The 25,532-nt window shown below is 44.1% G+C and overlaps 1 protein-coding gene across 2 annotated transcripts in view; it reads right to left on the bottom strand.

Annotated features, from left to right (window-relative positions):
• Nucleotides 1-25,532, bottom strand: part of B4GALT6 (beta-1,4-galactosyltransferase 6) — a 68,069-nt gene that overhangs the window by 23,085 nt on the left and 19,452 nt on the right. For both annotated transcript variants that reach the window (XM_002713488.5, XM_070050354.1), the window contains exons 2-3: nt 22,683-22,799; nt 13,756-13,869 (exon numbers count right to left, since the gene is read on the bottom strand). In XM_002713488.5, the coding sequence (XP_002713534.1) occupies nt 13,756-13,869; nt 22,683-22,799 (231 nt within the window). The remainder of the gene's footprint in view (nt 1-13,755; nt 13,870-22,682; nt 22,800-25,532) is intronic.

The raw sequence follows: 25,532 nt of genomic DNA, 5'->3' as shown, positions 1-25,532 counted from the left end.
CTCCTGTTCCATTATAATCAAATACCCACGGCTTTGTGTGACAAGATAGGCAAAGTAGCTACTCTTAGGTCAACTTTACCTAAAGCAAGGAGAAACCTATGCACTTGCAAAGAAATTGTAAGCCAAAGGTAAGGCCGATAGTCAGTCATCCCTAAGTAGAGATTATCATGACTCAGCTGACAAAAACAGACTCTAGAACTGTAATCAGATAAAAGCCACACAAATGGATCTGATGCATTTAATAGTACACATGATTGCTGAAATGATAGTAATTCAGCTGAATAATAAGCAGTTCACGTAAGTAACTGAAGTTGGTACTGTATGCACTGTTAGGCCAAAGTTTTTGTCTCTTTTCTAGCTTTATTGCTTCAACAGCTGCAGTCTTCATTATTGTCAGCAGTTGCCTTCGGCAGCATCTGCAGTTTAATTTCCTTCTCCAATGCACAGGCACGGGCAAAGTAAGGCAGGCCTGTCTGCCTCCTCAACGAAGGAGCTGCCTGTTCATCACTATCCCCAGTGCCTGGAGCGCCCCTCCCCATCTACACCTGTCAGAGCCTCCACGCGCCTAGTGCTCTCTGCTCTGAAATCTTAATATCCTGCTGGCTGAGGGCCAGAAGCAACCCAGGGGCAGGCAGCTGTCAGCAGCAATAGCAACATTCTGACACTGGGGGGCGCCAGTGGAGGGGGTGGAAAACAGGCCTCCCAGCACAGGCAGAGAGCTGCAGTCCATGCAGGATGGGGTGGAGTTAGGGAGAAGATCCTGGAGAGGAAGGGAAGTGCTACAGAAAGAGGACCCAGAAAGCAAGAACCTCCCCGAGGGGCCTGTGGCTGGCGGAGAGAGGCCAGGTCCCCCACGGGGGCCTTGTTCACCTCTTCTACACAAGGGTATCCTCTTCGGACTCCATTCAAGAAACTTTTCCAGGGTTTAAAAGACGGCAGCCTCTGACGCCATCTGCTGTGAACGAAGCCAGGGAGGCTCTATCCCTCTCCCCTGGACAGGAGTAAGCCAGCAGCCAGGGCAGCCTTTGCAGGTCACATGCTGAGATTTCCAGGGCATCTGAGGAGAGAGGAGCCACCGAGAATTCCCAGTCTTCACTCCCCACCAGGACTAAGCCTGATGATGGTTTCCAACGGGAAAAGCTCTCTCCTTCCCAAGTTAGAGATTTAAAAGCCGAAAAAATATACGGACATTTCCCATGTGCTTGGTCATGTTATGAACGTAATGACTGACCAAAGACTGAATCTCACTATTTTTTGAAGGTGTCCCTGGGGTTAGAAAAGAAAGAGCAGGAGGGGGCTGGCACTGTGGCATAGCAGGTAAAGCTGCCACCTGCAGTGCCAGCATCCCATATGGGCACTGGTTCAAGACCCAGCTGCTCCACTTCTGATCCAGCTCTTTGCTATGGCCTGGGAAAGCAGAAGATGGCCCAAGTCCTTGGGCCCCTGCACCCGCGTGGGAGACCCAGAAAAAGCTCCTGGCTCCTGGCTTTAGCCGTTGTGGCCAACTAAGGAGTGAACCAGCAGATGGAAGATCTCTGTCTCTCTCTCTTTCTCTCTCTCTCTCTCTGCCTCTCCTCCTCTCTGTGTAACTCTGACTTTCAAGTAAATAAATAAATCTTAAAAAAAAAAAAAAAAAAAAAGAAAAGAAAGAGCAGGAGATCCAAGTGCCCGAAAAGAGGGCCTCTGCCAATAGCCTGGAGGGTAAAGGTGAGCGGCATGAAACCAAGTCACCTGCAGCTCCCACTCAGACCCGGCCACCAGGGCTGTGTCGCAAACTACAGCAGCCCCCTCAGCCACGGGAAGAACCTCAGGACCCCCAGTGAATGCCTGGAGGCTCAGGCAGCACCAGCCCTGAATATTACACACTGTGTTTATCCCTGTGCACACATACCTATGATAAAGTTTAATTTATAAACCAGACACGGTAAGACATGAACAACCATAACCGATAATTAGCACAACATGCCGTCATAAAGGCTATTTAAAACTTAGGAACTGCTTATGTCTAGAATTTTCCATGTAATATTTTCACACTTCGGTTAACTGGAACCTGGACACTGCGGATGAGACCCCTCTGTGGCTGCTATGTGGAAGAACAACTTCGCTGCATGGTTGTTGACTGGTTGTTGACGCTGGGCGTTTACCCTAAACCCCCTACAGCTGACCTGGCAAGGTTCACAACAGTGCCTCTCCTGGGGGAAGCCGGACCCAGAAGGGCTGGGGTTCCTTAGGTATCTTGGGCCCAAACGATTGGCTTATGGTGCTGTGGTTTATAAAGTATTACATGACATGACTTAGGATATTATCTATTAAAATATAATTCTTCATACAATAAATATTGATACATAGGAATTACCCAGATTTATATTTTTCTTATATTTGAGGTATAATTTAAGGTACAGAGATGTTTTCTCTGTAAATCACTCACTTTCTAGCCTCCATCTGTTCCCATCTAAAGCCTAATTTTTGGATGCTTTGGCTTTTGTAAATGCTCTACCCCCAGCATTTCCAGTTATGCACAGCCCAAAACTGTGACGACAATGTGGGAGAAAGACCTCAATTTTCCCTAGAAATATCCCTTTAGATGAATTCACCTCAAAAATCAAAAAAGACTTTTCATGATACAAAGGCATGTTCCCCCTCCTTCACCCCACCGTGCACACCCTGAGAACAACTCTGAGGTTGAACAGTCATGGGAGCCATCCTGCCATCCTCACCGGCGGTCCCCTTTGAAGTCAACACCAGACACTGCCTGTTTCAAACGCTTTGCTAAAGCTTCCTGACTTCTAGAATTCTATGACCTCTACTTAACAGGTGATCTCTTACTTAACTACTCTTGAGTGACCACAACCTGAGCCTTCTAGCCGTGGAAGGTGCCTAGTCACACATCCTCAACACCAAGAGCAGTGTCTGGGTGAAGATGAATGAAAGAACAGGTAGAAATGACATGGCTAAGTTTCCTTCCTACCTACATTTTCCGTTCTTGGGGCTCCATCACGTGCTAAAATATGTCTTTAAGACATTTGTGCAAAACATGTCCCACATGACCCAAAACAGCAGCTCCATGTACTTCCCAAGTTCTGGTCTCCTAATCTTGGCCATAAGACCCAGTTCTTAACACTCATTTTCCTCCCTTGCTCTGGTTCTCCCTTGATTTACTCTGAATGACAAATATAGCCTCCAATTAACAGTCTTTGGTATCTGGTCCCAGCTTTGCCTTGTAATCCACCCAATGAACCCTTGGCCCACTCCTGGGAGCCTCATATCTTTCATTACATTCTTCCAAACTGCTTTTCTCCTCCCTGACTACTGATAAGCTGGCAACCTCCTCTGAAGTCATAATCCACAGCCCCTATGACTACATTTCCTGAATTCTGAAACGCTCATTCACGTTTTAGCATGCTGACCCAGGGACACACCCTACAACACGGGCATTTAATGTACTGCTTCTTTCCTGTTTCTAAACAGCCACTATAAAATTAAAGATGTCTGTCAAGAAAATAGAATCATATGCTCCTCTTGGCCCTTTCAAGGTGCATTCTGGAACCATTCCATTGTCAAGAACTTCCCATAGACTTTTCCTGCCTTTTCAATATCATCCCCTCCATCACCCATTTCTCATCTTAAGGAAATAGTACTCCTCCTTTCAAACTATGCCAAGTAAAAAGTGCTCACTCTTCTAGGTCTATAACCTTGCAGCCCGGCATAAAAGGAGGCATTCTGCACTATCAGACCCACACCTCTGAGTAACCATCTGCAGTACTCGTAAATTCACCTCCTTTGGCGCGCATGCCTTTCAGCCATACTGCCCTCCAATACCCAGCCCTGAGCCCCTCCAGGTGCCCATTCCTCCCTCTCCCTGCACTTCATCACCGTACACCCAGCTCTGCTTCCACACCCGGAAAACAGTCACTGGGACCTGACTGCTTTCAACCTTAACATGGCACCCTCTCTTTAAAGCCTCAGTCCTCCCATGGACCTCCCACTCTCCCTTCCCACAGAACCCCCTCCTCCCATTAACTTTAGAGACCTGAATTCCCATCTGCTATCTCCCATTTTTGCAGTCGATCAGGCTTCCTAACAAAGTGGCTTGCTAATTCTGCAGCTGTGGTAGTTAAGAATGCCGCTTACTGGCCCCACTGCCCAAGCTCCTGTGTCAGCAGATATCCTTTGGTCATGTCCACAGCCACCATCTTATATCTGGGTACACATCAACTGCCTGGATGGCCCGCTGTTGGCTCTGCCTCCCAAAGGAAAAAGCTAGCACCCAGCCTCCTAAGTCCTCTACCAGGCAGAAGCAGCCACTTGGCTAGACAAATGGCAGGAGATCTGATGTGGTAGCCACCTACACGAGGACAGTAAAAGGAGTGGCAGAAGCTTCTGCTGTTAGAGAAACAGGTAGGGCACTTCTGGTCTCCAACCTGAGCACCACTGGGGAAGCTGGGAGCTCTGCCAAGCACCAGGGAAAGCTGCTGCACTAAGTGGTCTGGGTGCTGCTCTGGCTGCTCAGCCTCTGCCCAGCCAGGCTTTCTGTGGACTCCCTAACACCTTCTCACGGACTCCTTTTCATCTCCAACCAGGTAATGTGTCTACACCTAGAACCTTAATTACTGCTATAATTCTGAGGCTTGGCTTAAAGATCTGCATTTTAAAAATTTGTATTATCTGTATTTCCTTGAAAGACAGAGAGAACAAAAGACAGATCTTTCATCGGCTTGTTCACTCCCCAAATGCCTGAAACAGCCAGATTGGGTCCAGCAAAAGTCAGGAGCCCAGACTCAACTGGAGTCTCCCACACGGGTGGCAGGGACCAAACCAACTTGAGCCATCACCTGCTGCCTTCCAGGGTGTGCATTAGCGGGACGCTGGAATCAGAAGCAGAACCAGTGCCTGAACCCAGGACTTGAATCTAAGCACTCTGACATGGGTTGTGGGTATCTCAAGCAGCGTCTTAACCACTGTGCTGACACCTTGCCAGAGTTTGCGTTTTTGCCAAGCCTCCCAGCTCATGCTGATACAGGCCAGGCCCCCTCCCTCCTTGACCTGCCAGACCTCGGCTGCCAATCCCCATCTGGGGGCAACAGTTTTCCATGCTCAGGTTTTCCACCTAACAAATCTAGTAAGTAACACTGTGGACCAGAGAAGCACAGAGATTATTCCCGTCACTCGGGAGACCATATATAACACATCACCTCAAACATAATGAGCTTCTGACCAAAAGAAGTGCCACTGACCCAAGGGGTGCTCTCTGGCCTAATCTGTTAATCTTCTAATCCATGACTAGCTGACCCAACTTTCCATTGCCTATACAACTTGACAAACATTTTCTCTTCCATTCCAGGCTGCAATGTGGCCTTCTATATTATCAGAAGCATGGATGCAACAGGAAGGCACCTTTCAACTTGAACCACCTCATCTCCAAATGCCTGCAGTGTGGCCTCAGGAGATGGGATGGTCCTACTACCTTCCAACCACAGCGCACTTCTGCTTCCTTCCAAGGGCTCCCCTTGGGCTGCTCTCCGTTAGATTTCCCACATCCTTTCCCTTGGCAGCTCCTTCCCACAATGCCTAAAACAAGACCATCCCTTCATACAGGGCCCTCCCCTTGGGGCCAGCGTCGTGGTTTAGCAGGTAAAGCTGACACCTTTGACACTGGCATCCCATATGGGCATTGATTTATGTCCTGGCTGCTCCACTTCCAATCCAGCTCCCTGCTAATGGCCTGGGAAAAGCACCAGAAGATAGCCCAAATGTTTGGGACCCTCCACCCATGTGGGAGACCCTAATGAAGCTGCTGGCCAGCAGATGGATCATCTCTCGTCTCTCCCTCTCTCTAATTCTGCCCTTCAGATAAATTTTTTAGAAAAAGAAAAAGAAACAAAGAAAAGAATAAAATCCTTCCCTTAGCCCACCTCCCCTATGGGGCCCTCCTCCCATTCTCCTTCCCTTTCCAAGCCAATTTTTTGTTTCTAAACTGATTATTACACACTTCTGACTCATTTCTCAACACAGCACACTTTGCTTCTTACCCTGTTACCGACTTGGTGCTTATTGTAATCCCTGTTAATTTTCCGTGTGCCACATTCAATGGCTTTTTCACAGTTCCTCTTTCCACCTGCTCTCACTGAAGTATGTGACAAGACAGACCAACCTCTCCTCGGGACAGTCTCTCATCACTGACCCCAGAGACCCCTCCTCTGACTTCTCTTCATCCCTGGTGGTTTCTCCTTCTTGCACCAACTGCTGCTCAGCTCTGTAAAGGTCAACCCCAGTTGACGAGAGATCCAGGCTTAGCCTTCCTTCTTCCGGTCCCACTTCCTCCTATCTCCAGTCTAGATCTCTTACGCAACTCAGGCGACCCAAGTGAACTCTCCTGAATTTCAAACAAAACATGTCCACACTGGACTCATTCACTTCCCCATTCTCCAAAGATGATGTTTACCCTGTGCTGCTTGTTCCAGCTCACAGTCAGCAAGTCAGAAAGCCAGGAATTCTCTCGGACCCCTTGGTTGGGCCCCACGTCCGGCCAAGGACACCCCGTAACTTCTTTCCTGTGTCTTCCTCTTCAGGGTCACAGCCTGGATGCACGCCCTCGTTGCTTCCACTCAACTGCTGCAGTGAGCGCCTCATTGATCTCCGTGATGCTCCCATTTCCCCATTCTCATCCATTTCTGTTTCATCTGACTCATCTTTGAGTACAATGCTAAACCATCATGTATCTGCCTAAAACCTTCTCCAATGGTCCCCCACCGCCAAAGTGGTATGTTTATTTGCTTTTCACTTACCTTTTTTGTGCACTTAGACTTGGAAAGTCACGCACTCTCACCTGACAGAAATAGAGTTTGTGAATCAACCCTCTGCATACAAGCTCAGGGACGCCGCTCCCTCTGAGGTCCACCTCACGCATGCTTGGGCACTTATGGAGCACACGTGGCCCTTAGAGTCCTCAGTGCTTTACAGAGGGCTCAGCACCTGTCCAGTTTCATCTCTGCACGCCCCACTCACATACCCACTCTGCCTGGAGCACACCACTCACCACTGCAGGAACTCACAGAGCTACATTTCTGCAACAGAATGCCATTCCTTCCCAGCTACCCACTCAACTATCCTGCAAGAGCCATTCCAGTGCCCTTCTCTCTGACGGCTATGTCTCCATGACCTCCTCACAGCACACTGCCTTACTCAAAGGGCTCCACCTGCTCCTAGGCACACTAGCTCCTAGTCAGCCTAGCTTCTCCTCTGCCTGCCTCTATGGAGGCTGTTCAACTGCTGCTCCCCTTTTCAGGATAAATATATGCATGACGGCTTGCTGCATTAAACGTTATTTGAGCTTCTCTGAAGTTTGTTTGCTTATCTGGTCCCCCTTTGCTGATTTTCATTTGAATTATTTAAATTCATCTCAAAAAGTCCTTGCTGCTTTTGTGATATTCATAAGGCTAGAAACTATTAGGGTTTTTTAACCATAAAGAAAGCTATTCCAAACAGAAAGAATGCCTGGAAGTCACTGCAAATGTATTCTATTTGAATAAGAATTGCAAGATAGGAAAACTTAAGGGAAGCTGATCTTCATTTTAATGCAGAGTGCATTTCTTCCTCATCCATTAAAATCCAAATCCCAGCACTCATGCTAAGCACTTATTATTCTTTAGCTTTAACGTGAAACTTCCATTTTACTTGGTTAGCTCAGAGTCTTATATAAATTCAATAAAGCTGAAAGTGGATTTGCCCTCTGGAGAGTCTATAAATACCAACAATAACAAATAAGTATTCACTCACACTCTTCATATAAATAATACACATTAAAATAGATTTCATAGTGTAATTGGCCACCATTGAACATGAAACACTGCTGTAATCCATAAAGAGCATTTTATCTGAATTCAATTTGAAAAATTAAAACTTTATAGAAATCCAGTGCCAGTATTTCCATTGTGACACGAGGTAAGAAATCAAAAAGAACTTACTGTTGGATAATCAAACATACCAATTTTAAATGAATTTCACTTTTGGTTATTAGAGGAAGATTAAATGTCATGCATACTCAAAAAGTTTTCACCCAAATAGATGGCATTCTTATACAGATAACTGCTAATTACTGGGGAAGGTATCATAATTAAATTATTTTGTGTGATATTATAACAATATTTTATACTTAGCTATTTATATTTATTGTTAGGTATTTATTATTATGCTGTTTTTTCTATCAATGGGAAATATACTATTAATTTTAAAAAATTAAGGCAGCAAGCTAAGTATAAAACTTTTAAACTTCTTACATTTCTCCTAAATTTTCAGTCCCTTGATCATTGTAAAGTCCAACTCCATCATTCAAAGTAGTAAGGAGAAGGAAAGGTAGAATCAAACTAAAATCTATCAAGTTTCAAGCACGGTGCTTGAACAAAACTCTGAAGGTGATGCTGTCCCAGATCCTAATATTCTTTTCCCTTTTATTTATTTTAAGGACAGAAAGAGAAAGACAAAGATAGTTCTCATCTGCTGGTTCACTCCTCAAATGTAATGGCCTGGACTCAGCCAGGGCCAAAACTGGGATTCCAGAATACAACCTGTGTCTGCCATACTGGTGTCAGGAACCCAATTCCTATAGCTGGCACCACTGCCTCCCAAGATCTACATCTGCAGGAAGTTAGAACCTGGAGCTAGAGCTAAGAATCACCTCAGTACTCTGATGTGGGACACGCACACCTCACCTGGTCGGCTACACCCTGCCCTCCAGATTTTACAAGTAGGCAAACTAAGGTTCCCCGGTGTAGCGGTTACAGAAACGACTCCCCTAGACAGCTTTTGCAGGGCCTACAAGACAGAAACCTCATGATGCTGGCAGAACCCATGGCCCCCTCCTAGAGTTATCTGTATGTGGCCCTTGCCTTAGCCAGTACTAACTAGGTGCTGGACCCCACACTGGCAGCCCCTGAGGGAGACTGCCGTAAAGTCAGCTGACCAGCCTAGTGTGGTCCTCATTGGAAAAGCGTGCAGGACTCTAAGGGAAGCAGAAGGAAGAAGTAGCACCACGACCCCTGGCAGAAAGGCCGCGCACAGCAGCCACGCCACCATCTCTCACAGCCCTCAACGGAAAGACTTGCGAGAGCTTTGTCACTGGGGGAGAGGAAGCCAGCGCCAGGGCCTGGCAGGCAGAGGCTTTTAAACAGAGTTTAATCAGTACCCATAAAGCGCTAATTAAGAAAACAGCAGCTAAAGAACAGAAAGATTTCCTAAAACTATAAACCCCTGCATATGCAAATTATGAAGATGAAATTATTGTAATCAATATCTCAACACAACATTACCCAGCGGTTTCTCTATTGCAGAGAGAAAAACATTCATTTTTAGGAAAACAGTCTGCAACAGAGTTATGGCAAATGTGAAGCCACAAAAAACCCTGAGCTGCTTTCTCCACGACAGGGCAGCACACAGCAGGATCAGAAGCATCTGAGAACTTGTTTATTAAACATCAGCACACAGGCCTCAGGTTAGATCGATAAAACCAAAGCCTTAAGAGTTGGACACCCCCTCAAATAATACAAATTCCCCAAACAATCCTAATGTGCTCCCACGGATGAAATCACTGCTCTACACGGCAGGGTCTCAAAGCCTGGCCTGGAATGGTCAGCATCGCCTCCACTCTTGCTGGAAGTGAAAAGCCTGTGGGGCAGGGCTGTGGCACAGCAGGTTAAGCCACTGCCTATGACGCAAGCACCACACATGACTTCTGTTTGAGTTCTGGCTGCTCCACTTCCAATCTAGCTCCATGCTAATGTGCTTGGGAAAGCGGCAGATGATGGTCCAAGTCCTTTGGTCCCTGCCACCCACATGGAAGACAAGGATAGAGTTCCAGGCTGCTGGTTTGCAGCCATTTGGGGGAGTGAACCAGCGGATGGAAGATCTAGCTTTCTATCTCTAACTCTACATTTCAAATAAATAAATAAGCCTTTTTTTTTTTTAAAAAAAAAAAGTCCTTTATATTTTTAAAATTTATGTATTTGAAAGGCAGAGTGACTGAGAAGGGGCTAGAGGAAGAGGGAAGGGGTGAGAAGAAGGGGGGAAGGGAGTGGGGGAGAGGGGGAGAGAGAGTGAGGGAGGGAGGGAGAGAAAGAGAAAGAAAGAAAGAAAGAAAGAAAGAAAGAGGGCCGGCGCCGCGGCTCACTAGGCTAATCCTCCACCTTGCGGCGCCGGCACACTGGGTTCTAGTCCCAGTCGGGGCGCCGGATTCTGTCCCGGTTGCCCCTCTTCCAGGCCAGCTCTCTGCTGTGGCCAGGGAGTGCAGTGGAGGATGGCCCAGGTGCTTGGGCCCTGCACCCCATGGGAGACCAGGATAAGTACCTGGCTCCTGCCATCGGATCAGCGCGGTGCACTGGCCGCAGTGCGCTGGCCGTGGCGGCCATTGGAGGGTGAACCAATGGCAAAAGGAAGACCTTTCTCTCTGTCTCTCTCTCTCACTGTCCACTCTGCCTGTCAAAAAAATAAAAAAATAAATTAAAAAAAACAAGAAAGAAAGAAAGAAAGAGGTTCTCTCATCCATTGGTTTACTCCCCAAATGCCAGAGTTGGGTTAGGCCAAAGTCAGGAGCCAGGAACTCCATCCAGGTCTCCCATGTGGGTGGCAGAGACCCAGGGCCTTGAGCCATCATCTGCAGCTTCCTAGGATGCACATTAGCAGGAGGCTGAATTGGAAACAGAGGCAAGACTCCAACTCCAGCAATCAGAGAGGGGAGGGGCAGGGCATCACGAGACGTGACTTACCCCGCTCTGCCACAGCACCCACCCCACCTGCACTGACGGGATCTGAAAGCGGGTGGGGAACCAGCACTCCGTCCCACAAGACCATTCCGGTGATTCTGACACACTCTCAGGTTTGAACACCGCATCTGAGAGATGGCATTAAAAGGCTAACCTGTTATTATTATTATAGAGTATGTATCCACAAAACCTGGAGAAAAAAATCCTACAAAAATGACAGGAAAAGCTAATATACACAAGAAAGATGAAAAAATACACACTTAGATATTAAGGACGTTCGTTAGAATAAAGAGATTAATGAACAATTCAAAAAGGTGATCGTTTGAATCTTTATATAAAAACGAACACAGAGGGGCAGGCACCGTGGCACAGTGGGTTGAGTTTCTGCCTACAGTGTTGGCATCCCCTGTGAACGCTGGTTCGAGTCCTGGCTGCTCCATTTCTGATCCAGCTCTCTGCCATTGCCTGGGAAAACAGTGGAAGATGGCCCAAGTGCTTGGGCCCCTACACCCATATGGGAGATCAGGAAGCAGCTCCTGGCTTCTGGCTTCAGATCAACCCAGCTCTGGCCATTGTGACCATTTCGGGGGGAAATCTCTCCCCTTATCTGTAACTCTACCTCTCAAATAAATAAACAAAACTTTAAAAAAATAAAATAAAAAACGAACAAAGAGGGGTCTAACAGTTCAGACACCACTTTGGATGCCCCAATATCCCACAGCGGAGTACCTGAGATGGAGTTCTGGCTCTGCCAATTTGTTTCCTGCTAATGTGTAAGCTAGGAAGCAACAGGTGATGGCTCAGCAGCTGGGTCCCTGCCACCCACATAGGTGACCTGGTTTCAGTTCCTGGCTTCAGGCTGGCCCAGTCCCAGCTATTGTGGGCATTTGGGAAATAAACCAGCATATGGGAGCTCTTGTCATCTCTCTGTGTTCCTTTAAATAAATATTTTTTGAAAATCAAGATACAAATATATGTACAAAGTATGCTTAAAATCACAGGGTAGGGACAGGAGAAACATACAAAGAAAAAATTGTTAAGAGAATAGCCATAGTAGCTTTTTGAGTATTAGGAGTATTTTTTTAAATAATGATAATGTATCATTTTCATAATTTTGAAATAATATATGTTTAAAGTATAATATCTTGTTCACAACCACATATTACACACTGAAGTTGATAACAAAAGAGTAGGGGCCAGGACTGTGGCATAGTAGGTTAAGACTCCACCTGTGGTGCTAGCATCCCATATGGGCACCGGTTCATGTCACAGCTGCTCCATTTCCAATCCAGCTCCCTGCTAATGCACCCAGGAAAGCAGCAAAATATGGCTCAAGTACTTAGGTTCCTACCACCCATGTAAGAGACCCAGATGGAGTTCCAGCTCCATGGCTACAGCCTAGCCCAACCTTGGCTATTGCAGCCATTTGAGGAGTGAACCAGTGAATGAAAGATCTCGATCTCTCGATCTCAATCTCAATCTCTCTCTCTCTCCCCCTAAGTCTGCCTTTCAAATAAATGAATAAATGAATCATTTTTTAAAACTAACACAAGAATAAAACTATTAGAAGGAAATAAAGGCATCTGAATGGCCTTGGGTAAACAAAGCTTTAAGATTAAAAAAGGCAAAAACCTTAGCGATTGATACACTTGATAACATCCTCATTTTTAACTTCTGTAAGATATGACTTCCCAAAGAAAATGAAAGACAAGCCTGAGACTGCTAAAAGAACACACAGCAGACACAGTGTCATTGCTGGAACACAATCAATGCAAACCTACAAATCAAGACAATCACCCCGGGGCCGGCGCTATGGCATAGCCAGTAAAGCCACGGCCTGCAGTGCCGGCATCCCATATGAGCGCTGGTTCGAGTCCCAGCTGCCCCATTTTCAATCCAGCTCTCTGCTATGGCCTGGGAAAGCAGTGGAAGATGGCCCAAGTCCTTGGACCCCTACACCCACATGAGAGACCCAGAAGAAGCTCCTGGCTTTGGATCAGCGCAGCTCCAGCTGTTGCAGTCATCTGGGGAGTGAACTAGCAGATGGAAGACCTCTCTTTCTCTACCTCTCCTTCTCTCTCTGTGTAACTCTTTCAAATAAATAAATAAATATTTAATTTAAAAAAAACGCCCAATAGCCAGTAATAAATCGATAAAGCCCATGACTGAGCTAGCAACAGGAGAGAAAATCCAAAACCACAACCACATGAAAAGTAACTCAAACCCACTAGTAATTTCCTACAAATGAGACAAAACAAATGAGATATCATTTTTAATCTATAAGCTTGGTAAAAATTTAAAAATCCATCAACATCAAAGTAGTATGTTCATGCTCTGTTGCTGAAGATACAAAAAAATCAAGGAAACAGAATAATGAAAAGAGATAGTACATTTATACAGAAACATACTATACAATAGTTTAAAGAAATAAATTAGATTTCTAACAACATGAGTAGTTATCAAAAAATTAAGTAAAGTTATAGAATTAAATGCCATTTTTATAGAACCACTTCCATAAATTCTTAAAATCATTGAAACACACTTTCTGTACATCTAGTCATCTATGTAAAAGAATTGATAAATAACCTGTAAGAATACACACCAAAGTCGCAACAGAAGTAAGGTTACTTCTGGGGAAGAAAGTGGGAGGTAGCACTGGGGGTGGTAGTCAAAACCAGACTTCTGTCATATGCCAATACATTCAAAAAGAGATAATACAATTACTCTCTTAATAATCATTTTAAAGGCATTTGGAAAAAAGCAAACCAAAATACCAGTTTCTAAATCTGAATGGCAGAATTATGAATATTTGTTGCTCTGTGTTTTTCTTCAGCTTTTCAATCATTCCCCTCCAAAAAGTACTTTTCTAAAATTAAACAAAGCCCATTATACACTGCATACTAGGAACACTCGCACCCACAGCAATGATCTGATTCTGACGTGCTTGAAATGTGATCTTCATTATCTTATAATAACACAGTCAAAACTGGATCACACTTACGCATGTAAGGCAGTTTTTCTGGGCATGGGAGGTATGGTGAATATGTGAAGTTTTCCGGAAGATACGTTGTTGTTTGAACAAGATAATCACTTGAATTATTGCCTTCAGGATAATCTTGGGAAAAGAGAAAAAAATTACAACCAAAAAATTGCCTTTTGCTTTGCCTCGACAGGAAATACGTCACCTGTTGCTATGAGACGACTATAACATGCAATCTACAAAAGGAATGAAAAGCCTCTGTCTAGAACTGAGACGCACAGCACCCCAGCAACAGACCTCTTGGCACGATTTCCCAGGAGACGTCCAGAGGGCAGCAGGTCCTCAGCCTCGCACACAAACACAGCAGTCTCCTGTGCAACCATCAGAGAACACCTGCTCCCATCCCCACCCTCCCCCGACCCCAGGGCTGAGCCAGAGCTCAGGTGGGAAAGTACACCAGGGAATCCTCTCCACTACCAAATAGCCAAGGGTGCCCTGAAGGACCATGCAGCCACAGGGCACTGCCACCACATCCACACACACAGGGCAGGGGCGAGGTTTGCTCACCGCCTCACATTTCAGCAACAATTTACTCACTCAAACTACTTCTGTTAACACAGCCCACTCTAAACCTTTAAGTTAGTCATTCCCAACAGTCTTTCCCTATCTGTGGGCTGCAGCTTCTGGGGAGCCCTGGTGCTGTTATGATGTTGGGTCCACATCTTTAGAGTCAGTACATTACACAGGGTATAGTGCAGGGGTTACAAGTCCCAAAGTCAAATGCCTGAGTTCAAATCCTTGCTCCAAAACATACCAGCTTTGTGATACAGGGTAGAAGTCAATGGAGTTTCTTATCTATACCTACTTTATATCGTCATATTCCAATGCCAGTAAGATAAATATACACGGTGCCTAGAACAACTTCTGGCCCACTGAATAATTGTGGAGTTTAGACCTTGAGCACCTGATCCAACCTGAGACAGCCACAGCCTGAGGAATTTTTCATTGTGAAACCAAAGACATCTCATTTATTTCTGGAGCAAAGTTCCGAAATGCAAATCCGTGAACCATAGTGTGCTGGTTTCCTGCTCTGCAGAGGAAGCTGGCCTACAGAATGCAATTCACATGCAATGAGTAAGAGATGACGAGATGCAAATAGCTGATGAAACCACTGACTCCTGGATCACAAACCACGCACCACGGGAAAAGCAGCTCTGCAAGACACACTGGGAACTATGAAGATATTCTTGCCATCTTCACTAATCTCCTCCAGTGATACAGACTGAAAGCTCAGACCCACGAGAAAACAGCAGCACCCCGGAAACTGGATTTGAAGTATGTGAGAAGAGTCTAGGTAAACTAAAGCCCTCCCCATACAACTCTGTGTTACATAAATACTCATCAAGGGGTCAGCATCACGACACAACAGGTTAAGCTGCCCCCTGCAATGTCAGCGTCCCATATGGACACGTGTTTAAGTCCCAGCTGCTCCACATCCGATCCAGCTCCCTGCTAATGGGCCTTGGTAAAGCAGATGAAGATCGTCCATGTGCTTGGGCCCCTGCATCCACATGGGAGAATCCAGATGGGGTTCTTGGCTCCTGGCTCTGGCCTGGCCCAGTCCTGGCTGTTACAGCCATTTGGGGAGTAAACCAGTGATTGGAAGGTATCTTTCTCTTTCTCCCTCTCTCCCTCCCTTCCCACTCTCTCCTTGCCCTGTAACTTTGCCTTTCAAACAAATAAATCTTTAAAAAATAACTAAATACTCATTGGTCATTCACATGGAGACAGGGCTGTAGCCTAAGCCGGACAGCACCACAGAAGCCATCCATGGAGGAGAGAGCCCATCGAGGCTGCCAAGAAGTTGAAGGAACAAAGGCACAGAGCCCAGTGCCAAGGAAGAGAAAGCCTTGACATTTTGGTAAGAAAAAAAGTAAAACACAAAATAATTCTTAAGAACTAGGTTTCCAAGACTAAAAAAGTCAGATCAAAGGATAAAGTCAAAATAATCTCCCAGAATGTAGGGAGGGGGAAATAATCAATTGGAAAATAGGAGAAAAGGTAATAAAATTTGAGGATTCTTTCAAAAGCCACAAACCCAAATGGTAGGCATTCCAAAAAGAAAAAGAAAAAAAGATCAAATTAATAATCCAGGGAGATTTCTATAGAGGGCCACAATGTCCATGCTGATAGAAACAGGAGAAAAACAGAAACTCCATGATGCTCTTTCGTGACATTTCACAATGCAAAATGACCCTGAAGTCTCCAACAAGAAGAAAGCCCAGTCCAAGGACAGTAACCATCATCAGAAAGCAATACCGGAAGAGCTAAGACAATGACACAGGAATTTCAAAGCCCCTCGTAATGAGGCAAATTCATGTGCCTAAAGAGGCAGAAATACTCAACAACAGAGACATGGAAAATCTCCCAAATGGAGGAAAAGGCTTTAACCAGTAGCTTATATAAAAATGGAAAGTTGGCCGGCGCTGCGGCTCACTAGGCTAATCCTCCGCCTTGCGGCGCCGGCCACCGGGTTCTAGTCCCGGTCGGGGCGCCGGATTCTGTCCCGGTTGCCCCTCTTCCAGGCCAGCTCTCTGCTGTGGCCAGGGAGTGCAGTGGAGGATGGCCCAGGTGCTTGGGCCCTGCACCCCATGGGAGACCAGGAGAAGCACCTGGCTCCTGCCATCGGATCAGCATGGTGCGCCGACCGCAGCACGCTGGCCGCGGCGGCCATTAGAGGGTGAACCAACGGCAAAAGGAAGACCTTTCTCTCTGTCTCTCTCTCTCTGTCCACTCTGCCTGTCAAAAAAATTAAAAAAAAAAAAAAAATGGAAAGTTCCCACAAAACAAATGTAATCACCACTACGTGACCCAGAAGAACAGAGAAACCACAATGTACGTGCTCAACAACATAAACAAAGTTGATGTGGATTTAAATCAGGATTCGATGATCCCAGGATGGGGTAAAAGAACATGAAATTGGGATGTGCTATAAAGCACTGAATGCCCTCCTGTCAAGAAACAGCAGAAAAGGAATGCCCACACCTGTTTTGGATTATGACCCTTTTCTACTTTTAAAGATGTAAATGGTGCTTGGGATGCCCACATCCCAAACTGGAGTGCCTGAGTTCAATTCTTGGCTCTGCTTCTGATTCCAGCGTCCTTCTACTATACCCTGGGAGACAGAAATCAGCGGCTCAAGTACTTGAGTTCCTGACCAAGTACTTGGGTCCCTGTCACCCACATGGGAAACCTGGATGTAGTTCTGTGCTCCTGGCTTCAGTCTGGCCCAACCCCAGCTTTCAGAGGCACTTTGGGAGTGAACCAACAGATGGAAGATTTCTTTCTCTCTGCCTTTCAAATAAGATGAAAAATAAATTAGAAAGAATTTAAAATACATAAAAGTACTACTTCAAATAAAAATTTAAGAAAGTAACAGAGTTTGATTTTCAATATGAATAATGAATGAATAGTTATAACCGTAATACAGACTGGCAATGCTTTTGCATGGAGTAGACAGCTCTCGCACACACACTCCCACGGAGTTTATCTCACAGCTTCTTTGTACAGGCCACCAGAACAAACAGGCTAGCTATATGAACATGATTTTCTCAATCACTTCAGTCAACTGATTTTTATTAAACATCTACTACATACTAGGCATTCATCAGAGCTGGAACTAGATGATAAATAAGGTCATTCCTAGGGATCCATTGCCTTTGTGTGTTCCAAAGATTCATTATCTTATTCTGAGATAGAAAAATACCATCCTTCACATGTGATCCTGAATGTCACGTATTAACTTTACAGTATTTTCCTACTCTACAATTAAGAGTACTTTCTTACTCTACATAATTTATTTATTCTTGCCATTAATACTTACACCCTGCCGCTTATCCACATGCCCTAGTTCTGTAGACTCCTATCTAACTCAAAGCTCTAAATATTTCTCCAAAACAGACGGTTAACAGTTGCTCCTCGGTGACAACAGGAGACACAGAGAATTGCTTCACTTTTATTCTAGGGCTAGACTAACTGAATCTTTCACAAAAGAACACCGTCATCAGTTTTATCAGCTTCTAAAGAACCAAATTTTTAAATGCCTTAAAGACATCAATTATCAGTATATTCACTTTCTTTGAACACAAAAGTCTTAGAACTTAAACATGTTATTCTTGGCCATATCATTATAAACAATGAAGGAGCCTAACTCACTGGCACTTACAGAGAGACCTCCATACTCTCCCAGGCCTTTGTCCGGCAGCACTATGCCACTCCAACGTATCAGGTTCATAAGTCTATTTGCCACTCAGGTCATTAGTCTGAGCATCTCTTCTAACTGAAATCAAAATGTCTCTTGACTTCTAGCATCTAGTAAAGGGCCTATAGCATTATAGAAACGTACTGCAATTAAACACCTCACAACTGATGACACAGCCAACAGTGGCTTAAGTTTTTGAAGACTACACTGTAATAAACCCATGAAATCATTATTCCTACAATAGTAGTTAGGTGAGCAATGCCCATCAAGGAAAACCACCGCTGAGATGAGTTTTCAAGGGCTGTGCGTAACACAGGCATGTGAGAGATGCTACCGTAACCCTGCCGAGGGTAGACATTATTTCATCCCCTCAACTCCCCTGGCTGTTTTTCTCCCTCCCAGAACCACACTCAAAAAAAGAGAAACACAGAATGAGCACTGCTGGACAGGTCTCCTATTCAACTCCACTGCACCTTTCCACTGAAGGCAAAAGAAGACGGCTGAAGTACACTTCTTAATTTTTCCTGAGTAAGGGCAGCTTAAAACAGGTGGTACAAACTCAGTGAGGGTTCTTGTCTGTTTACTACTAACTTGCTGTGCCAGGTGAGTGGTGTTTGAGGGCCTCACTTTATACATCCATCAAATAAGTAATCGTGCTGGGATACTTTTAAGAAACCTAGCAGCTCTAACATTGCATGACCCTTATCATCTGCTTCAGGAACTCTTCACTGAACATACCTTGTTTTCTTAATTTGCCTGCCCTTGTAGGCTACAAGGAAAAGTGTCATTTGATTATCAGAGTACATGATTTCTTTTCAAAAATATGTATCTATTTACATCTCATACTACAGAAAGTCAGGTAACATGTCTAAAATTGCTTTTGTGGGGCCGGCGCTATGGCTCACTTGTCTAATCCTCCACGTGTGGCACCGGTATCCCATATGGGTGCTGGGTGCTAGTCCTGGTTGCTTCTCTTCCAGTCCAGCTCTCTGCTGTGGCCCGGGAGGACAGTGGAGGATGGCCCAAGTGCTAGGGCCCTGCACCCGCATGGGAGACCAGGAGAAGCACCTGGCTCATGGCTTCGGATCCGTGCAGCACCGGCTGTAGCAGCCATTTGGGGAGTGAACCAATGGAAGGAAGACCTTTCTGTCTGTCTCTCTCCCACTGTCTATAACTCTACCTGTCAAATAAATTAAAAAAAAAAAAAAAGAAAAATTGCTCTTGTTACATCAAATGTATTTTTATACTCACTACATATTAACTTCCTTCCACAAATAAAGAAAATGTGATGTTTGTCTTTCTGGGTCTGGTTTATCTCAGTTCTACCCATTTTATTGCAAACATCATTCTTTTTTTATGGCTGAGTGATACCCCATCATGTATGCATACCACATTTTCTTTATCTCATCATCAGCTGATGGACTCTTGGGGTGATTCCACAACTTTGCTATTGTGAACTGAGCTGCCATAACCATGTGAGTGCAGGCAACTCTTTCATGTGCTGATTTCACTTCCTTTGGCTACATTCCCAGAAGTGGGAGAGCTGGGTCACATGATAGATTCATTTTTAGTTCTCTGAGGAATCTCCATACTGTTCTCCATAATGGTTGGAACCTTTTGAATTCCACCAACAGTACACATATCCTCACCAGCATTTTGTTATTTTTTCAATTTTGGACAACAGTCATTCTAACTGGAGTGAGGCAATACCTCATCGTGGTTTTTATTTGCATTCTTGTGATGGCTAATGATCCTGAGCATTTTTTCATGTGTCTTTTGGCCACTTGCATTGACCCTTAGTGAAATATATTTATAACAATCATAACCTATTTATCATTGAGTGTTAAATTTACAATGAGCCTCTATGTATTCATCCTTTCTCCCCTAAGCTTCAATTAGCTTATCGTACACCTTGTTGGCCATTATTTGCTTGTTGGTAGAAATAACCAACAGCATTATAGGAAACTAGATACGTTTCCATCTCTCCCAGAAATTTGAGGGTCTTTTTGTGTGTATTTTTTTAAAGATTTATTTATTTATTTGAGAGAGAGTTACAGACACAAAGAGGGAGAGACAGAGAACCAAATGGCCGCAACTGCCGGAGCTGGGCTGATCAGAATCCAGGAGCTTCTCCCGGGTCTCCCATGCAAGTGCAGGGGCCCAAGCATTTTGGTCAACTTTCACTGTTTTCCCAGGCCACAGCAAAGAGCTGGATCAGAAGAGGAGCAGCCAGGACTCAAACCAGCACCCATATGGGATGCCAGCACTGCAGGTGGAGGCTTAATCCACTTTGCCACAGTGCCAGCCCTTGGACATCCTTTTCCATGTCTCCAATATCCAGTTAAGCAGAAACTCCATTACACGCCAGTGCCGCCACAGTTGCAGATTCAGACTCCATCTCCCTTTCTCCTTGGGTAACAGAGCCCCAGTGTCATCCAGGGCATGGTGCGCCCAGCTCTAAGCCTCCACTTCCCAGACCCGTGGCAGGAGGCCATGGGATCAAGTTCTGGCCAGGATGCTGTCTGAAGAAAAACCATATGGGACTTCTGGGAAGACGCTCTAAAAGGGTGTGCCCCATTTGCTCTTCTTCCCTTTCCCTTCCTCCTCCCTACTGGCCCAAGCACAAACAGGAAGAGGACTGGAGTCCTGGCAGCCACGTCGGGCTGTGAGTTAACTGAGAAGCCACACAACAGGGCAGAAGATGAAGAGTGTGTGACAGCAACGTCCCTAACGGATGCCTCCACCACAGCCGCAGTTCCCCAGCATCCACACTTCCTTTATACAGGATCAAAAAGTTTCCTGTGAGGAAGCCACCACTGACACTGTTGTGCCTCGGCCACACCCAGACCTAATTCCTAACTGACACAAGTACCGTCTCCGGAGCACAGTTCTGCCATATGAAAAGCTTTCAAAGGTTCACAAAAGACAGGAAACTCTCATCGGAGTAAGCACTAGTTTTTTGGTCTAGAAACTGTAACTTGCTGAGGGGAAGACAGGATTTTTTTCTTTTTTACTTGTAGAGTGCTAAAGGGAAAGTTTGTCTTGTTCAAGTAACCATTTTGCCTAACCAAGCTAAACATCCACACATAATGTGGTTTACAAAAAGTTCATGGAAAATGTGTATTATGAACACACTATGCATAGTTTTTTTTTAAAAAAATACCAAGTGCCCTCATATAACCTGTTCATATCCCAGGGGAAAAAACCTGCTATCACAAAATTTCAGTTCTCAATGATATGAACCCAGTAACCAAAAGATGTCTGATAATTCTTTCAGTCAAAATAAATTTTTCTGAGAGGCTGAGACAGAGATACAAGAAATGGCTTCTATCTGCTGTTTCACTCGCTAAGTGCCCCACAACAGCCAGGGAGCTGCAGCTGGGAGCAGGGACCCAGGTCTCCACACAGATGGCAAGAACTCAACTACCTGAGCCATCACTCAAGGCATCTCAAAGGAATCTTAACTGCTAGACCAAGTCGCTACCTCCAAACAGATTTTTAATGACCACTGTCACAATCAACTTAGTCAACCAGCACAAGTTCTAAAGAAGCTTGTAAAATGTTTAAATTTATCCTAAAACTGACCTCCTCTTCAGAAGACCCATTCATGCAAAAGACCAGTTAATGAGACTTTTACTGGACTACTAACATGTCACCCATGATGAAAGTCTTCCTAAAAGAAATTTCTTTAAGGTAAGAAATTAAAACAATAGCATTTGATTTGTGGCACCATAAACAAATTAGGCAAATGAGAATGGATTTAGAATGGAAATTAAAAAGCATACAAATGTTACTTACAGTCGTGAATTTTTCAATACAATCTAAAGCTACTACCTATCTTAACAGGCAAGTGAAAAGAAAAATCTATAGTTAGGAGATAGACTTCCTATTATTAGAGAGAGGGGTGGGGTGGAGGTTTATATTGGCACAAAGAACTGCTGACCTGAATTATCTTTAAGTGTTTTAAATGAGAATACAGAGGGTGCAATAACTGAAAATACCATGGAACCTTTTAATATAAGACCTGATAATACTTTGTGAGCCACTGTGGGAACACTGCCCTTGAGACACTTTCGCATTCCTCCATAAGAGTTAAATCTATTTATATCAACTCTGCCAACACTGACTCATTAGCGCAGCCTCTTGGATTAACCTTATGGGATTCTACAGGACATTCTTTTTCCAGACAACATTTTTTAAATTTGAGAGCAGGTACTGATTTCTGGTTTTATAACATTTTTTAACCCCTTAAAAACCCCATAAAATTGCGAATATTCTGTAACTAAAAACAATACCTATTTTCTAGATATGGTTGGGAAAGCATGTCAGCAATTAGAATAAGCATGAAGAGAGATGGTTGCCCAGCTCCTGAAGGTGAATAAATCATTCTGTTTATGGTTAATTTCTTTTCAATAGGTAAATTGAAAAAGTATATGGGGCTTTGATATGTTTGTAAGAATAAGCTTAGGTATCTTTGTATGGAATTCTATCCCTTTTGTGACCACACCTGCACACACCCTAAAATGTACAACAGACAATCATCTACCAGCACACTCAGTAGAGATGCATGCACATTTAACAGAGCTACATGGCGGCAAAACCAGAGTTTCAAAGCTCTGGCTTACTGCGTAATGGTTACAAGAGTAAGCAGCAGAAGCAAAGCGAGGTTAGCAGAAAGCACTCTTACCTGTACCGTTGAGGGTAGTGTTTTTATTTGTGTACAGCCTGATCATATGTCCTATTGTTTTCACATTTTCTCTCAACATTATACCTCGAGCTTGTACCATAAAGAGATACGTGTTGGCTATAAAAGAAAAAAGAGATACAGATTGTCACGACTCAGTTAGTTTTATTTAATAACATTCAGAATTAGGGAAGTGCCCAAACAACATCAACCGACTCAATTAACATGTCCAAAAGAACACAATTTATAAAATTACTATTTTCCAACACAAAACTTGTAAAACAAACCAGTATTTTAAAACAAAAATGACAGCTTGGTTTTCTGTTGTTGAGTCTTTTGAGAAATGGGCAAATGATTTCAATAGACAGTTCTCAAAAGAAGAAATACAAATGGCTCACAAATATAGGGAGAAATGCTCAACATCACTAGCCATCAGGGAAATGTAAATCAAAACCACAATGAGGTATCACCTCGCCCCTGTCAGAATGGCTAAAATCCAAAATAGAGAGTAACAAATGCTGGCAAGGATGTGGAGAAAGGGGAACACTTACACATTATTGGTGGGAGTGTAAATTAGTGCAGCCACTGTGGAAAACAGTGTAGAGATTTCTTCAAAAACTAGAAATAGACTTGCCATATGAATCAGCAATCCCACTACTGGGCATATACCCCAGAGACTTGAACACAATGTATCAGAGAGATACCAGCACCACCATGTGTATAGCAGCACTGTTCACAATAGCCAAAATTTGGAACCAGCCGAGGTGTCCATCATTAGATGAATGGATAAAGGAAATGTGGTATATATACACAAGGGAATATTATTCAGCTTTATTTAAAAAAAAAAAAAAGAATGAAATCCTGCCACTTGCAACAAATGGTTGGAAAGAAGGACATTATGTTGAGTGAAACAAACCAGATACAAAAAGACAAATATCCCATGTTCTCCCTTACATGTGGGAGCTAAAATTTTTAAAAAGGCAAAAAAAAAAAAAAAAAAGGAAAGAAAGACATGTTTGTGTGTGTGCAAATATAGTTTTGTAAAACTTTGTTTTATACCTTTGCAAAATCAGTGGTTAAAAATCTTATACTATGGCCAGTGCCACGGCTCACTTGGCTAATCCTCCGCCTGCAGCGACAGCACCCCAGGTTCTAGTCCCGGTTGGGGCACCGGATTCTGTCCCGGTTGCTCCTCTTCCAGTCCAGCTCTCTGCTGTGGCCTGGGAAGGCAGTGGGGGATGGCCCAAATGTTTGGGCTCTGCATCCGCATGGAAGACCAGGAGGAAGCACCTGGCTCCCGGCTTCAGATTGGCACAGCGCGCTGACCGTAACGGCCATTTGGGAGGTGAACCAACGGAAGGAAGACCTTTCTCTCTGTCTCTCTCTCTCACTGTCTAACTCTGCCTGTCAAAAAAAAAAAAAATCTTATACTACTATAGTTTTAATGACCTGTGATTACTTTAAAATTCACTGTATATGGTGATATGGTCATTTTTCCACTCAATAATTGTTTATAGCCATTGTCTATATTCCCACTAAACTATGCTCTTTTTGCTTTTTACTTGCTAAATTTTTTATCCAATGAAGTATTAAGACTTCTTACTAATCGTAAATTTAAAATATGTTGTCTCATAAACTAAAAAAAGGGAGAAGGAAAGAGAGTAGGAGGGGAAGGATATATCATTATGTTCTTAGAACTGTATATACAAATCACATTGAAGCTGTTAAAAACTAATTAAAAATAAACAAGTAAATAGAAATTCTTAGGAAAAACAAAAAATGCAAAACAGTAATATCCACTGATCAAATGAAACAAAATACAAATGGAAATATAGGGAACCTCGTTACCAATAAATGATTTTCTATTGTAAAATATATGTTCTTAGAAATTTCTAAAAGGCATTTTGTTATAAGTACTCAATCCTATTATTACAAAAATTCACTTTTTCTATTCTGCATTAATTGCCTCAAACCAAAACTCCGCGAATGGATTCCTTATTTAATAGCAAACATATCCCAAATTGGCACAACAGCTAACACTACGTTCTTACAGTGGATCCTGCAAATTCTCAGTGTGTGTGTGGCAGAGGATCTATTATTGAAATGGAGCCCCTAATGCTAATGCCTTTGATGGAGACCCTAGTCTGTCTCCCTTAGCTTGCAGTTCCCAAGTCTTCACTTTGGTTGTTACAATTCAACTCCTTACTATAGGTTAACTCATGAAGTTAAGGGTATGGTGCCTGGGTCAGGTGGGGCCCCACAAAGCCCCAGCTCACCAGCTCCTCAGTTTTTCCCCTCTAAACTTAACATCTTAAAGCTAGAGTCTATTTTGAGATGCTTCACAGGAACCCCAGGCTCTGATCAAACAGAGTTAATAACCAGTCTCCTCTCAGACCCCAGACAGACGGGGCCCACTTGGCCATCTCAGCATTCTCAGAACACACCAGATGCCCTACTGCAACAAATCAAAGGAAAGTCACAGCACTGTGCAACAACCAGAGACCCACAAATGACCTGGTCAAGATCTACTCAACCCTGAATTTAATCTGTAAGATTCACCACACTACCATCATTAACCCTGAGGGCAGACACAGCTGCTGATCCCTCCTTCTGCACATCACAAAATAAACTCCTACTTCCTTCCACTATCCAGTGTCGGGGAGGGGCTGGCTGTATGCAGGATGAGTGGACCCAGGTGCAGGGGCTCTACAGCAGAATCAACATCGACTTTGGTGATGTCTCTCCCACGTGTTAACTTCTTGAACTTTTATGGTTCCTTTCAAACACAAACCTACCTATCAGGATTACAAAAGCAAAGGAAATCAAAATCAATGTGCATTTGAAGGTTGGCCA

This window comes from Oryctolagus cuniculus, chromosome 10 (assembly GCF_964237555.1).
Source record: "Oryctolagus cuniculus chromosome 10, mOryCun1.1, whole genome shotgun sequence".
NCBI lineage: Eukaryota > Metazoa > Chordata > Mammalia > Lagomorpha > Leporidae > Oryctolagus > Oryctolagus cuniculus.
The sequence above is the reverse complement of the archived record's forward strand: the minus strand, read 5'-3'. Positions and strand labels throughout refer to the sequence as shown.